Source organism: Vanessa cardui, chromosome 15, assembly GCF_905220365.1.
Source record: "Vanessa cardui chromosome 15, ilVanCard2.1, whole genome shotgun sequence".
Lineage (NCBI taxonomy): Eukaryota > Metazoa > Arthropoda > Insecta > Lepidoptera > Nymphalidae > Vanessa > Vanessa cardui.
In genome coordinates, this window is record NC_061137.1 from 6,380,357 (window position 1) to 6,397,358 (window position 17,002).

At 32.2% G+C, this 17,002-nt stretch overlaps 1 protein-coding gene across 1 annotated transcript; it reads right to left on the minus strand.

The window, feature by feature from the left end:
* Positions 1 to 5,281: 5,281 nt before the first annotated feature.
* LOC124535833 (brachyurin-like) lies at positions 5,282 to 7,377 on the minus strand. The gene is made up of 5 exons (XM_047112209.1): positions 7,142 to 7,377; positions 6,505 to 6,772; positions 6,160 to 6,258; positions 5,733 to 5,929; positions 5,282 to 5,405 (listed from the first exon to the last, which is right to left on the minus strand). The coding sequence occupies exons 1-5, from the start codon at positions 7,355 to 7,357 to the stop codon at positions 5,304 to 5,306; spliced, it is 882 nt and encodes a 293-aa protein (XP_046968165.1). The 5' UTR covers positions 7,358 to 7,377; the 3' UTR covers positions 5,282 to 5,303.
* Positions 7,378 to 17,002: the final 9,625 nt, after the last annotated feature.

Sequence of the window (17,002 nt, forward strand, 5' to 3'; positions counted from 1 at the left end):
AGTCCCATTAAAATCGGTCCAGTCGTTCCAAAGATTATCAAGAACAAAAAGACGGTTATTCAAAAATTGAAAAAATATGTTATTTTGGTATATGTACCGTGTAAACATACATAAAGTGACACTACACTTGCATCAGAAACAATTATAAAATACCCCGATAGTACATTATTAAGTTAATATTTATAAAAATACCATTTAAAACATTTACAATAGCAAGAATAGCTGTAATCTTGACAGTTTCTTTTTATCTCTACTTGCTTATCAGCTTTGGCGAGAGTCCATAAATATACAACAGTATTACCCAATTAAGGGCTGACAGTTTTCAGAATTCGCCAAAAAAGAAAACCTTCTGAGTTTCTCTGGCCGGTTCTTATCAGGTCAGGGAATATTCTTTTATCAATGAGTATCATCTTACTATATTTAATAAAGGAAGTTGGTTTTAAGATATATCTACCTATACTTTGCTGCAGTGCTGGTTGGCGGGTATAAATACGTCGGGAATATTTTTTTGTCACATGGAGTTTACTTCACGATCTTTTAGTATATTGCAAATTTCCACTTGGAAATTCAGCGGCATTGATTGATTTAGGCCCACAATCTTCAGTTAACATCAACGTGTTCTGTCAATTAGCCTCTCTAATATCAAGTTTGTTCTCAAGCTAATCATTATAATTCTCTGAAAAATGTAACTTATATTTCAGAGAATAGGTAATTTTCATCACTTCACGGTAAGTCATTACCGCCTTAATTAAACAATCCACTCATGATCAATGCGTTTCCAACATTTGGAGATAACGTGTTATGTCCCTTTGCCTGCAGTTACTCTGACTTTCAAACCCTTCAAACCGGAACACAAGCATACTATATTGTTAATGTACTGCTATTTGGCGGTACAATTTCTGATGAGTGGAGATGAGTTTAAACGCTTCAAATTTCTTGGGTGTGACAGTATACTCAACCTGCGTTCTAGTAACGATAATAAGCTTGTAACGCCCTGCAGCCGGACACAAACTTACAGTAGCTCTTTTACTGTGAAAACCGTCAAACTTTGGAATGCACTACCCAACGATATTCGGCAATCGAAATCCTTGTCCATCTTTAAACATCGCTTGAAAAGCTATTATCTGTCCATATCCCAAGAATGTATGTAAGTATGAAATAATATGTAGTTTATAATTATGTATATATATTGATATATATTATATGTATATTATATTATTATATGTGTATTATTTGGATGTAGTTGTGTGTAGTTTATTATTATACTGCAATATTAGTCTACTTAAATTATAGTTATTATCTCTTAACTATTAATTCTATTTGCACTTACCTGTTCTCTCGTCTTAAGTTCCTGTCACCAAAGGTTGTCTGTGAGAGATCGCTATAAGCGATAAGACCGCCTTTGCGCACCATTTGTTGTTTTTTTGTCTCTCTATTACCCATTGTCGTGTAATGTGTTGTGCAATAAAGTATTTTAAATAAAATAAATAAATAAAAATGAGTGGATGAAACAAACCAAGAGAGTCTTACATAAAGCTCTACCACCAAATAATACCTCTTAGTATTATTTATATAACCCCAAGTCATTCAGTTCTACATTAGTATTTGCTTTTGATGCATTCGGTCTGTGTAAACTTGAATTGTGTACATTATTATATATAATACGTGCATATAGTATAGTACATGTATGCAGGTATTGTTGCAGTCTCTTGTTATGCTACAGCCAGAGGCGATGACTGTTGAAACATCTGACTCAGGCCGGACGATAGGTAAATTGGCTGAACCGGCATTGTAGAATAATGGTATTTTCAATAGACGCACTAATTGGTATCTTGCTAACATTCGGCACATGCATGAGCAAACACGGAAAATGTATCCGTCAGTTTTATTATATTTGTCGCATTTGAAATGATATTTTGTTACATATATATTATATTTAAAATTGATCACCCCCATAGAAATTGGTACTATAGGAGATAATTACTATTTCTTTCATTGTCATTGCGCCATCACAGATGAACTTACCTATTTCATATCTCAAGCCTAAAGATGACCACAAACATCTGAGTTGTTAGAAGTCGAAAACTTAACTGATGATAGCAATTTGAAATCTAGACTATTTACATACATTATAATAAGTATGAGAGACGAGATGTCCCAGTGGTTAGAACGCGTGTATTTTAACGGATGATTGCGGGTTCAAACTCAGGCAAGCACCACTGAATATTCATGTACTTAATTTGTGTTTATAATTCGTGCTCAGTGGTGAAGGAAAATTCTGAGGAAACCTGCATGTTTCATAGAAATTCTGCCACATGTATATTCCACCAACCTGTATTGGAACAGCGTGGTGGATATGTTCCAAACATTTTCCCAGCATTGGGAAATGTACAGGCTGTTGTTGTTGTATAATAAGTATATGATCAACAATTCAAAGATCTAAATCCAGCATACAAAATGAAATACAATTTAACTCTCTTCTCCAAATGTTAAATTTGTGATGCTGTAGAGTATAGACGTAGCAATTAGAATGTTTTAACTAAGTGCAAGTAATGGTATATATTTCGAACGCTATATTATTTCGCTTATACATTATCGCAGTCTAAGATAACCTCACTTAGTTTAGTTGCTAAGTGCTGTAATTATGTCATTCGTGTATAATTTGTGTTTGAATAATACAAATATGTTACAAATGGAAGTGTCAAATAACATAAATTGTCAAAGACATGTGGTAAGATTCGCCAAGACCGTTGCAATTTATAATAATAATAAGGTAGATAGTTCGGTCAAATGAAATGCTAATAATTTGCTTCGTCCGTGATTTATGTTCAGTGCATCTGTGGACCTTTCGTCTTTCAACTATTGTAGTTTAGAGGCAAAAGTGTTTTTTTGCTTTTGTGTGTGTAGTACGAAGGCTTACCAAAAAGTTCTAAGAAGTATGTAATATTTCTGGTTGTTTTTTATTTTTACATTGAATTTTTACATGTTTATAATTATAAATGATTTTATGATAATATGATTTTGTACATAACAGTTACTTAACTGCATATAATATGCCTGTGTCTAGAAAACGAAGTCTACGGTGGTTTTTTTACGATTTAGAAAATTTTAGATGATTGTGATTTAATCTTTTGACTGATTTTAAAGGGTTGCAGAATTAAAAAGAAAATAAAGCGTGATGTAAAGAATATCCGAGTTATATGATAGCAAAATAAAAGAAGAATATGTCAAAACATTTGAGAACTTAGCTTTGGAAAACGAGAATAGTTTATAATCTAAATATTCATTCTATCTATGACCCACCAATTCCAAAAGAAATGGTTTTTAATTATTTTCTTACATAATAATTTTATCGGACACCCGAGAGCGTGTGCGATTCATATTACAGGTATGTAGATGAACAATACGCTTGTTTTTGCAGGTAATCCATATATTTCAAATCAAATTACCAATTTACTCGGCGCAGTCACGATTGGGTGGGTATAACGGAACAGATTCGAATTATCAGATATTCAAATAGAAAATGTTCGAATTCACCAAACTGAAAATAAATCAAATAAAACCTTTTTTTTGGTAAATATTTTTATAAACGATATGATACGTTGTGTAATGATATGCACCTCTAGACAAGACATGAATTTTGTGGCATAGATTTATAAGTTGTAGGGCAATGTTTTTGAACTGACGGTGCAATTATAGGTAATATAGCAATTAGGTACAATGAAAACGAATAGCTTGTTTTAAGGTCAACCTGGATCTAATTAGAACTTAGTTTATTAATATCTCCATTAAGTGGAAGCATCATTTTGCATTTTAGAAATACGTTTAAAAATACTTTTCAATAGTTTATTTTGAGTGAGTATCCCAACGTTTGTAATTTTGTAAGTATTTTGATGCATGTAGCATTCAACATTACTTACTTCTTAGGTACATCGTGAATAAAATTAATACGTTATAATGACGTTTGCAGATCGATTTTTTTCCAGTTAGTTTGTCCATAGAAGTTTCAAATGTTATCGAGACGATTCAAGGCGTCAAGTCTCCGGAGCTCAATAGACTAAGCATCGAGCATCTGAAATATGCAGGAGTACATTTGCCATTGGTACTAGCTTTAATTGGTTCTACCGTGGCAGCTACTTACCTATCACAAGATCATAAGTAATATTTCGAATTCAGATACCAATGATAAAAAGTTTCTATACGTGTGAAAATTATTGGTAACCGCATAGAACATGAAATGCAATGAAGTAAGTGTAGTGAGGAAATCTGACCTCAGAATATTCATTTGTCTATTGCAGAGAGGCTAGAAGCAATGCGGAACAGGTATTGCGCATCAGTGCGTCCGTGTCATTGCTTCTTACATTGTCAGCAGAATGTATGTTAACTTGATTAAAATAATTACCCTAATTATTCGCTCTACTTGTTTTCGTCGAACGAACTTTTTTAATTTCTTCGAATTTAAGTACATAAGGATTTATATCAATTGATTTTGAATTCATTATTCGAAAACCTAAACCTTTTGTAAATTTATAGCACTATGTATGAGAACGTCAGAGTTTGACCATTTTTTTTTCTCTCTCTCTCTCAAGCGACGACCACGGACCGGAAAACGCAGCGTGTCTGGGCACCCCACGAGTTGGTCCGACGACCTGGCGAAGGTGGCGGTAAGTCGCTGAATGTGGGCTGCATAAGACTGGTTGTTGTGTAATGTATCGATTTTTATGGGAGACCTATGTCCAGCAGTGTACGCCCTACGGTTGAGATTATGATGATGATGATGAAGTTATGGTATAATATGATGGTAGTATAAGTCATTGTCTTTCCATTTTTTCATCTAATCGCTAATTGTCTAATATTTATACTAAAACTATCAAATAATAATCTTTATTCAATTTGTGTACCTTAAATTTGTAATAATATAAATAAGCAATAAGAATATTTTAAGCTAATTCCAAAGGTAAATGTTTTGAGTGCTATATGTATAATTATCGAACATACAGTCTTAGTTAATCTGCTAAGTGTTGTAATTATGACATTCGTGTATAATTTGTATCTAAATTATAGTCAAATTGTCAAAGGTGTACTAAATTATACTAACAGTGGGTTTTAAATATTCTTTATTAAATTGATAGTGTCATAGGATCGTTGACTACCTATTTATGTCTGTTTAACCCAAGTTGGGGGATTATGAGTACACCTGTGTCTGCAAACAGGTCAGAAGTCATCAGTGATGTGAAACATTTGGTTTCCAGGAATGTTGAATGTTTATAAAACAATTTGCTGTATTTGATTCAAACTATCGTTTATTGGCTGTTGATCCAAGATACGTAGGAAGTAACTCTTGCGTAAGCTGCAGGGAAGCCGGCTTGACAACCAGCCCTGGCTCCGAACGATGTCACACCAATCTAGATGAGACAAACATTTATAAATGGTAGCGGATTTAACCTTGCAAAAATTAACTGATATGACTCTTTCTGACATTACTAATTTTACATTTGAAAGAAAAAGACAGCATTACTTAACTAATTACCCCCTTAGCCACATCAATGCGTAAATACGTCTATTGTTACAAAAAGACTATCATTTTACTTTAAAAGTTACATTGTGTATTACGCCAATAAAAAAAGTTTTGGAATATGTATGAAGCAATTTTCGTTTGGAATATAATAATATTTACAAATATGTTTATAAAAAATATGTATTACGATGACTAAAAGTACATTTGTATTTACCAAGACTCGTGTGCCGGCGATAGTGACGGCCAACGGACCACCGGAGTCACCTTGGCAAGTTCCCCTGCCGCCCTCTCCACTGGTACAGATGTTGGTGTCACGCACGAAGTTGGTGCCGTAAACAGCAGCGCACTGGCTATTGGTTATGACGGGGAGGGTCACGGAGCTCACTCTCTGGCTCATTGGGGTTGAACCACCTGTGTTATAAAATGTTAATAATTATAACATAAAAATACAAATCACTTCTTGTATATAATATCGATATAACTAACACATAGAGTTTACTCTACCAGGGCTTTATCTAAACAGCAATAAAAAACTTTCGAAAATAGAATTTCAATTGATTTGTACGTCTGTTATCAAATACTATAAATATAAACTGCTTAGTTTAGTATATTTAAAAATAGAACGAAAATAATATCCTTACCGTCACTAGTTAGACCATATCCGGATGCAAGAGCGTTCCAACCAACGAAATTGTTGAAAAGTTGACCTTGACTTGGGAGAGCAATTGGCTGGATTACATCTACAATAAGAAATAACATTTTAAGGACATGTTTAGCTTAAATTGACTTAAGTATAATAACGTAAATCTGTTTATTTCAGTAAACATTTTAAATAATTGTTGTAGCATTAATTCACCCAGATTACGTTTTTAAAAATCTCTCAGGCTAGGTTGTTTACGATTGTGGTGTACAACAAAGTATATACTAACATCATAATAATAATTCAACATAATCATTTAACAAAAAAAATAAGTTATCACACGTACTGGTGAAGGTGACTGAAGGAATGCGAATCACAGCAATGTCGTTAGCAGCGGTTGAGGGAGTCCAGTTAGGGTGGACTGCGATATCGGTTGTGGCGACGCGATGACCGCCGCTGAAGATTGTGTTGGAACCGAGGACAACGGTGAAAGATTGGGCAGTCAGAACACCATCGGAGTAGCAGTGAGCAGCAGTCAAGACGCGAGTGTTGGAAATCACGGAACCACCGCACATAGAGGTCAGGATGAACAAGATTGTAATCACGAGTCCAGCCTGAAAGCAAAATATTAAAAAATTAATAGTGTCCTTAAATTGTTATATATTACTTCTATTCATTGCTGTTTAAATTAACAATTTTAATATACTTACTAAGCAATGTTGTATTCAATATTTTGTTGTTGAATTTGTATGTATAGTCGTAACATTAAAAGTTTGTTAGGTTAGGTTAGTTATCTAGATATGAAAAAATGATAAACTCTCGACCTCCGCCGAGCAAAAGATTAATTAAGCAAACGGAAAGATGACGACAGTACTTGTTCAGGTTTGAAGGATTATGTTTTTATGGATTATGATTTTGAGACTAAGATTGCATCTAACTTCTTGACTAACTAATATGAATAAATAAAAGTTAATTTTATTTACCTGGTAGGGGACTTCCGCGATGTCAGTGACGGCACCACCGACGATTCTGGGGAAGTATTTCAAACCTAATTCTTCAGCGGTCTTCACTTTGCTAGCCAGTGGAATACCAACTGTTCTGTGGTAATCGTACGCAGATGCGCCATCGTAATTGTCGGCATCTGCATACGCGGCGCTGATAGCAACAGCCAACACAACCGATACTAGCAAAGTCTTCATCGTGGAGAATAATCTTTGTATTCATGTTTCCAAGTCCTTTTATATAAGAGATATCTTATCTATCTGAATGTAATCAGTTTAAATTAACGGATAAATAAAGGTATTTTGATTACAAACAAATTAACATGATTTGGTTTTTTTCGTGCGTTGGAAATGACATGTAGAAATGTTTCAATCCAAATTATTATTTAGATTGATAAATCTGTTTTTATGGCATATATTGGTGGCCTGGCATATAGGTTACCTAATGGTAAATGGTCACTGTTGAATATATAGATAGTATTATATTCATAGTACATTGTGTTGCCAGCTAGCATGTACCCCACTTTCGTAATTAAAATATTACAATTTATATATATTTCAATATAGGAACATTATAATGTATCTTTGATTGATTGAATACGAATAAACACAACTCATTCATACGGATAATAAGCAAATGAAACAATACATAAAATAAATGACCATATTTTGACTTATTTAAAAAATTTTGAAAATATTCCAAAGTTTACGTTAGATTTGTGATTTGATCTGTGTCTATAGTATTATTATAAATACGAAAGTAATTCTGTCTGTTACCTCTTTAAGTTTAAATTAACTATATAATACGCGTGCATCTTAATCGATGTTTTCGGGTTCAAACCCAGGCAAGCACCACTATATATATGTGCTTAATTTGTGTTTATAATTCATCTTCTGCTCGGCGGTGAAAGAAAACATCGTGAGGAAACCTGCATGTGTCTAATTTCATTGAAATGCTGCCGCATGTGCATTCCAACAACTAGCATTGGAACAGCGTGGTGGAATATGTTCCAAACCCTCTCCTTAATGGAAGAGGAGGCCTTAGACTAGCAGTGGGAAATTTACAGGCTTTTACATTTTTTACTACTACTTTTACCTCTTTAAGCTTTAACCGCTGAAACGATTTGACGATATTTGGCATAGATATAGGATCATTTGAGTCCTATGGGTACTTTTTTATATATGACTCCTGGATAAGCCTGCAGGTTCAGTTGGTAATATTTCTACTTTTAATAATATCTCTCGTATGTGGCTAGTTTCTATGAATAGCTAATGCTAAGAACGTTCAGGATAATATTACCATATTTTGAACCGATATTTTAATACAATTACCTAAATACTTTATTTGATCATCTCTTGCTCTGCTAGATTATAAATAATTTAACTTCTGACTTAATTGTTAAATGAGAAAAAGTGCTTGTAAAAGTTTGAATAAAGTTTATTTTGATTTTGATTTTTTTGACAAATTCAAATTATAATTCCTTATAGCCACTATTTTTTGACAATTACCAAAACTTCACGACGCAAGTATATAACGAATGAATGAATGATATATACTGGTTAAAACGATACGATATATTATATGCTTAAATTAATCATGCTCTTTATCGTTCAGAACATTCCAAATATATATACAGGATACTGGTAATATAAATATAATTACATACTTTATTGTTTCTGTAAAAAACCAGTATGATTAATATTTGTAAAGTACAGATTTGAATTGGATTGGTTTTTCCTATAAAGATAAAAAACGATTACATTTTCTGAACTTATACAAGATATTTATTAATTTAAATCAGTTTTAACGCGTTACTATCAGATAAGATGATATCATTAATGAAATCTTAATCAAAAATGCTACGTTTAAAATCACATTATGATAGCATTGAATTACATTAAAGTACCTACTATGTAAATACAAAAAAAAACAATGTTTTTGTTATACTGGTAATTCAACAATTAACGAAATGTCATTGAGTTTTATAAGTGATAATGGTGATTGTTATCCAACATTACAATATAGTAGCAATGTTTTATATTGATCTGCGTTAAGGGCAAGGGTAATGTATTTAAATAAATAAAAATTTTAACAAATAGCAAAATTATCTTCACCCATCGACACTCTTACTTGAGACCGTTAAATGTAGAAGCACTATGTTAAGAACTTAGAGACTTGTACCCTAATTGGCAAAATGTAATTATATGCTTAGTTTAGTATATGTGATTTTTTTAATATAGCTAGACAGAACAACTTTAATATGTCTCTTGTGTTAGTTATTCTGACTCACTTACCCTTTAAACGGAAACACGATAAATAAAAATTTTAACAAAAAGAAAAACCGACTTTAAACTATTGTTTGAAGTCGGTTTATTTGTTTTAAAGTAGTGTATTCACTACTTTAAAACAAATAAATATGCACTAAAAAGTTAAATGAAATGAATAATATTAGACTACTTAAATGTCGATTTACGATTATAAAATATAGTTATTGTTATATTTATATGTTTACTTTATATAAAAATTATCAAAATCGGTTCACCTAGTTAAAAGTTAGGAGGTAACAAACAAAAAAAGAAAAAATATACAGACGAATTGATAACCTACTCCTTTTTGAAGTCGGTTGAAAAGGAAAAAGACATGATTATGGACTGAATAGCAATATAAAAAAGTATACAATACTTTGCCTTTATTTCAGTTTGCCGCCATATAATACTTACAAATGAAAGTCTATTATTTTGAAAACTTACACTAATGATTTATTGTTATGAAATTTGATAAACAATTCAATTTTTTTGTTATGAAGTTGTTTGAATATTTTTTGTCATTTTCTTCAAATGTCAATTTGCACACTAATTCATTATCCAAGGCTCTCGTAAATTAGCTTACCCTCTTTTATGATAAGGGAAAGCTAATCCAGCGAGGTCGTATTTAATCGTCGCTCCACTAGGTCCTCATGTGCAGTGTCTCACGGGTCTTAGACCTTAATCTGTCCGTAATCAAAATGAATCTCTGTGAGACCCCGTCCTTAGCTCTATGGTGCGTTAACGCAAAATCAATTAATATATTGATAGGATCGTATAACATGATTTGGGTTGTAATGCTATTAGCGTCGGTTTCAGAATCACTATGTTAGCGAATATTTTATGCTATAAAGATCACTTTTTCATATTATTTTCTGTTCGATTATTTTGCTATATAAAATTCAATACATGTCTATTCAAATCTGTTTTTCATGCTGTTAGAAAAGTTTTTTTTTACATTTATAAACGTTACACATTAAAACGTTGCAGCCAAATTCGAACTTGTAATTTTGTGATCGCTACCAAAGCATTAAAAATTATTTGTACCGTGATCGTATATTATGCTAAAACAGATAAATAATCTTAACATAGTATTAAGCAAAATCGCATACCGCTGTCTGTCTCTATGTATGCTTACATCTTTAAAATTAAGCAGCGGATTTTGATGTTTTATAAAAAGTGTGATTCGAGAGGAATGCTCTTGTATATAATACATGGACAATATAGTAAAATAACAAGAAAAAATCAGTAGTATATTTAGTATCAGCTATGCACGCATGCGAAGCCGGCCAGTGAGATATCTTGTAGTTTACTGATACAGATATTTAATATTACTAACATTAATAGTACTTCCTTTTGATAACACTTAAATTTTCATGCTTACAATCGTTTTGGTAATTTCTGCCCTCAATTTTGCCCACGCGTGAGGGAGTCGTTACCCTTAGACGTTCTTATCTTTGTCTGAAATGAATATGATCGATTGAGTAGTTACTGTGTAAAATGAAAACAAACAAATAAGCTAACAACACCACACCACCTTTTAATATTTGTTATAATCTAGTAAAGTTAAACTTATCCTCATGTAGTTAAAATAAAATTTAAAAAATCGTAACTTTATTATCATTAAGATTATTGTAGAATCAAATTTATAAATCGAACGTTAATACACGGTAGAGATAACGGAAAATGATAATATTATAAATAAGTAATATTGTGATAATTGGCTTAAATAATTCCATATTAATTATATAATTAATATAATATAATATATAATTGTTTGCAATTAGGACGATAATAGCGGATCTTATTCAAATTAAGGAATTCATAAATAAAAAAAAAAACACAAAATTCATTCTTAATTTTCTGTCTGCGAATAAGCCGGTAAGTCTTCCTTAACGAAGCTCATTTAAAAACGAGTAAATTAAGACTTTTTTTTCATTTTCTCCTACTACGTCTCATATTATACGCACAAACGCTGTTAGTCCGCTGGGTGAGGCTAAAAAGCACACCTGTATTTACTACTTTAATTACGTTAGCCATTAATTCAAGTAGGAAAACGGGGGTGATGACAGAGACGGATTTGTACCATATTCAATATTTCGACTATGAATTCGAACAATATCAACCTATAAATATAATTTCCGTACATAACTGGCACAAGTTGAACTTAATGGCATTTTTTGTACGGCATTTTCAATTTATATTTAATTTAGTATTTCTTAATTCAAATAAACCAATAGATTATTTATATTAAATAATGCTTACAAACATATAAATATAATTTCCGTACCGTAACTGTCACATGTTGAACTTAATGGCATTTTTTGTACGGAAATATCTATTTATATATAATTTAGTATTACTTAACTCAAATTAACCAATAGATTATTTATAATATATAATACTTTTATTTGATTTGAAATGTAATCTATGTAATTTTCTATAAGGCGTTACTTTTTCGTCATGCAAAGTTCTCTCTTCGCATCAACCTGAATAAATATTATCGCAAGACACCAAATACGCTTCGCACGTTTAATATATAATAGGCACAAAGTACAGTGCGTCTCATTTCGAGGTTGTTTTTGCAAGTGCTGTGAACTCAACGACCGTGTAATGACCCTTCCACGTATTATAAAGTCTTTTTACCGCTTTTATGTACAAATTATATCCCTTTGCATACACGTCGAGCATAAAAGTACCTTTTGGTTTATTTTCCAACGTTTTATTTTTTAGATAATCGTAAGAATTTGTCTACTTAAGCGGGAGAGGAAATTTTGCGAATTTGGGAACTCGTTTTCAAATAGCTCATTAAGCGCCTTTAAAAATGGTAATTATTGAGGTCTGGCTCATTCGGTATGCGGGACTCGATTGGAATCGTACGAATTTGTAAATAGCGTAAATGTTGCTTAATTTTGAAGTACTTAATGTAGGCATCAGTTGTTAGGGGCATAAAAACGGTAAAGGATGAAAGTTTCCGTTTGCGGTCGTAGCGCGTAATCCGACAGTTTCCCGATGTGAGTCGGAACGCCCCTCTGTGTCGACGGATAGCGGGAATTGAGAAATACAAGGAATACTCGTTTAGAAGTTAGAAAGCAAATAGAGAAAAACTTATAAAAAATCTGATCGATGGTAAAGAGTTTTCTTCAAGCTTCTAGTTATAAAGTTCAGCTTTTAAATCGTCTGTTAAGTTGTAATAGTTTTTTTAAAATACGAAATCTGTTTAAAGTGATATGTTTCAATGACTAAATTGTTAGGGCCATTCTCATATTAATAAAATATAACAGTCATTATTAATATTTTTTAGTACATAAATAAAAATATGAATTTATTTTTTTCAATTATAATAAGAACATAGGTTTCCCTCCCTTCTAGCAATTAAATAAAATGAAAATATAATGTTTCAGCTGTCAGAAAATTTAACTGATTCTAAACATTTACATATATGTAATACTAAACAAAGGAAACTAAAAAAATATTCACAGTAATTATTATAATTGTAATGCTGATTCTCTACTGAGTTTTTTGTCCCAATAAAAGACTTAGGGCGAGTGAACACTGAATTTTATACTCTTGTAACAAATCCACGTCAGGCCACTGGCGATAATCCAAGAGTTTGTGGCCTTTCAGATTGTTTCCGGGGTGCAATGTGACTTGCATATTGAGATAACTGTATCAACCTGTAGATGACTTCTACGTTTATGCAACCATACATGTTAAATATAAAAGACTGGTTTTTATTCGAACTCTAAATTTCATAACTTATATTTTTTTATTTTAAAGTATGAATGCTTGATCGCGCATGTGCGTGGTTTTTTAAGCATTATCTGAATATACTGGATCAAATATATTTATTAAAAAATTAATAATGTGTAAAGTATACTTAATTATTTTGTAATGGATTTATGTGATGTTTGGTCAAAGCATTTTATAATTTCTTTAAGAAAATTATGTTATTTATTTTGTTTCAGTCTATTAGAATCCACCGCATCTTAAGTCTTGGGCTTTGTAACAGCCGACTAAGGGAATGTTAAGCTCATTTATCAATCGAGCATTTAAGCATTTCAGTTAATAGTGCACCGATTAACCAACAAAAAGCATTTCCAATGAGGGATTGTGTCAGCTAATTTGTATATGCCTACCAAATTTTCTCAGGCAATTTTTTTTTATGACATAGGTGGCAAACGAGCCGGCGGCTCATCTGATGGAAAGTGACAACCACCGCCCATGGATATCTGCAACACCAGGGGACTTGCAGGTACGTTGCCGGCCTTTAAGGCTCTTTTCTTGGAGGTTCCCAAGTCATACGACTTGTTCGGTTCGGTTCGGAAAAACCGCCTGCGAAATCTGGTTCCACAAAGTGGTTGTGCGAGGCAGAAAATGTCTAAGAAATCGCGCTGTTATTGATTTTCGATGTTATGTCCCTTCCGATTTTACTACTCACTTACCTTTTAAAAAAAATATGACAAACTTTCGCGACTTTCGCGACTTTTACGCGACTTTCTATATCTGATCACAAATTAAATATAATCTTTACTATTTTATCAGAAAATATGTATAATATAATACTCAAACGTCATAAAGTGAGTCATAATAATTTAGTAAAGTTCGTTAAAAGTTTATTCCAAATAACCGGAAACAAAATAATTTTTGCGGCTATTTCCCATGTGTTGTGTTGCCGCAATTGTATGAAAACTCAGAACAATAAAACATATAAATATTATACATATAAATGATTGGGAAATAAAATAATGGAAATAAGTTAATCTCCATTAATATCATAATCATAATCATAAAAGTTATATAGATAATTAGGTAAGTTAGGAAGGCCTATATTTTCAAGATATGAAGTATATTTTCAAAACTGCTAAATTATAAGTAAATTTATCTTAAACTCATTAATAATTGTCATGAATGCGAATCAAATCAATAGAGGATAGCAATATTTAAAAGCAATCTTCTCAATACTTGCTAGTTAAGTTTAATTGTTTTTATAAACAAATTGTGTATACGTAAATATTGTTATATAGAAATAAACGAAATTTAAATTAAAAAAAAATACAATGGATTACAATAGATTAAGTTATATTTTTTAAATATTTGTTAAACACACTTTTTTAAATAAAATGCCTCAAAAATGTATTAGGTAATTACTAATATTTCTATTTACCCCTCCTTTTAAGCTTATCACTTGTGTTAGGAGTGGGTATGACAAATAGTCCAAGGGGTCAGGATCGATTCTGCGAGTTTTTAATCGCTAGACGAGCCCATAAGCCATAGCGCTGTTGACGCTCTAAAAATTTTAACAGTTTATCCCTCTTAGTTTTTGACAGTATGGAAAGTACACTGATATAAGTAGGTACTTAATATATTTCGTACACTCACACTAGAGGGAATCCCCGAGAAAAAGTAGGAACATGTCAATAGAAATGTTCTTAGCGGCATAGTGCCAATCTGTATTCACTACGATCGAATCGAACGTTTTAAATGAAAATACTCTTACAATAAGGTTTTATCGTCATATGGGTCATTGAATAAAAAGTTCGAATGGCTACTTTCATTTTAATTCCATCCCATTCAATTTCCTATCATAGATTGACTTCTCTGTGTCTGGGTAATTCGATAATGGAAAATGTTTCAATCGAAACTAAGTGCCTACCATTAAAATTAATGTAGATTATTTGAAATGGGAAGGCGTAACGAAGTATTTTTTAAAAAACAAAAAAACATTTTGAGGTTGTCGACGTAGGGAAAAATCCTTGTTTTGGCAAAAATATATCCCAAAAATAACTCAGTGAATTTTATGAACATTTATAAAACATATCTATAAAAAAGGAAGTATCAAATTAAAAGACCCAAAACACAAACAACAATGAGACAAAATTGATAACCTCCTTACTTTTGAAGTACACTAAAAATGGGTACATCGTTACGCTGTATTGTAATGCGGACGCAATTTCGTTGCGAACAAATCATAAAAGTTTTTGTCCAAGCGTCCTGCAACAAAGGGATAGCACGAAATGTGATTATTCAGGCGGTACCGTTTGCATGTCATGTTGTAGTGAATTACTGGTCGCTAACTGTAACTTTTTTTCAGGTGTGCCTCAACAAAACTGAGTAAAAAGTTATGCTGGATGTTGCGCAGTCGCCGTTGGCCGTTCGCACTCGTTGTAAACACTACCCATGATATGTTTGATATAGGGTGGGCAGGAATTCCCGAGCCACATGTGTTGTTTGCTAAAAAATGCGAGGTGCTTTTCAAAATCGCTTCAGTGCTTCTGTCGGAATTACCTGCTAGGCTCGCAAGTTACGAGAGTATTTCATTTTAAATTGAGTTCACTTTTGGCAATAAAATGGTAGCCAGCTTTTTACGCGTTTCGAAATAGTTTCATTAGGTACGAGTGAAGTAACACGGACTGTTATATGTTAATTCATTTTTATCAGGATCATTGAAACACTATTATTGTTCAATCATATTTTAGTGTAAGTTCACCAGTAATAGTTATTACTTTGTAATCACGATCGCTCACTGTAAATTCAAATAAAGAACAAAAAAAACAAGGTATTTAAATAAAATGAATGGAGATGTGAAATAACTGTTTAACAAGATAAGTATTATGTATATGCTTTTAGTTAAATAAAATACACGCGTATAGAAGAAGACATTCATAATGTTAGTGAAGCTTTGCTTTCCTGGTACATGTGGAAGGCTTGACCCGGGACAGAGGTGAGCAGTAAATTCTTTACTCCGCCAACAAATCTACGTCGACGATAGCGGTGTTTTATTTGGGTCAGGTTCGAGGAGCGAGTGTACTCTCAGATAAGTGTCACTCAGCGAATAGTTTGTTTTACTACCTTTGCTATAACACGCGGTTTAAAAAGATTGTTTGATTTTGTACTCCTTGTTATGTTTGAAGATTTTATATTGTTTTGTAAATAACAACTATTTGCAGCAACACAGAGATATCTTCAAGTGATGCGCTTAAGTTTTGATATTTTATTTTAAACAAAAGAAACTGTCTTTTTTTAATGTACTTCTTTGAACTAGGTGATATATAGTTTATCAACGGTATATAAGGCGTCAACAGACTTTTTACTTTGTATATTTAAATATTCACTGTCATTATACTTTGAATCTCCGACCCTCAGTGAGCTACTTCAATTATTATTATTGTATTATCCAAATCTCCCGCCGTGGAAGATATGGCGAAGTTTAACTAAAGTTAAGATTTAAGGGGGCACTTCTGAAGGGTTATTTTAAAGGGTTGTAAATCAAAGTAATACGTTTGTACTCAATTACGAGTAAGTAGACAGCTTGCGTAATTCTCAAGTGCCCTAAGTATTTGTTGTGCAGATATAATTCTATTAGAGACGACTCCCGAATCCCTTTGAAATCATAAGATGTTTTGTATGCAGTGTTTGTAGCTGTTTCAGAGTTGTGATGGATACTCTGAAAATGTTGTCCTTAATTTCCTTTTTACGAATTGAATATTCTCGAATACAAAATATTCTTTGTTCAAGTAGGCTTATAAATAATTTTGA

Excerpts from the sequence above, each read along its gene's own strand:
- LOC124535833 (XM_047112209.1), bottom strand. The coding sequence starts at position 7,357 with ATGAAGACTTTGCTAGTATCGGTTGTGTTGGCTGTTGCTATCAGCGCC. Across the intron at positions 5,930-6,159 it reads ATATGGTCTAACTAGTGACG|GTGGTTCAACCCCAATGAGC; the intron begins GTAAGGATATTA and ends TTTATAACACAG. Across the intron at positions 5,406-5,732 it reads TCGCCGGCACACGAGTCTTG|ATTGGTGTGACATCGTTCGG; the intron begins GTAAATACAAAT and ends TGTCTCATCTAG.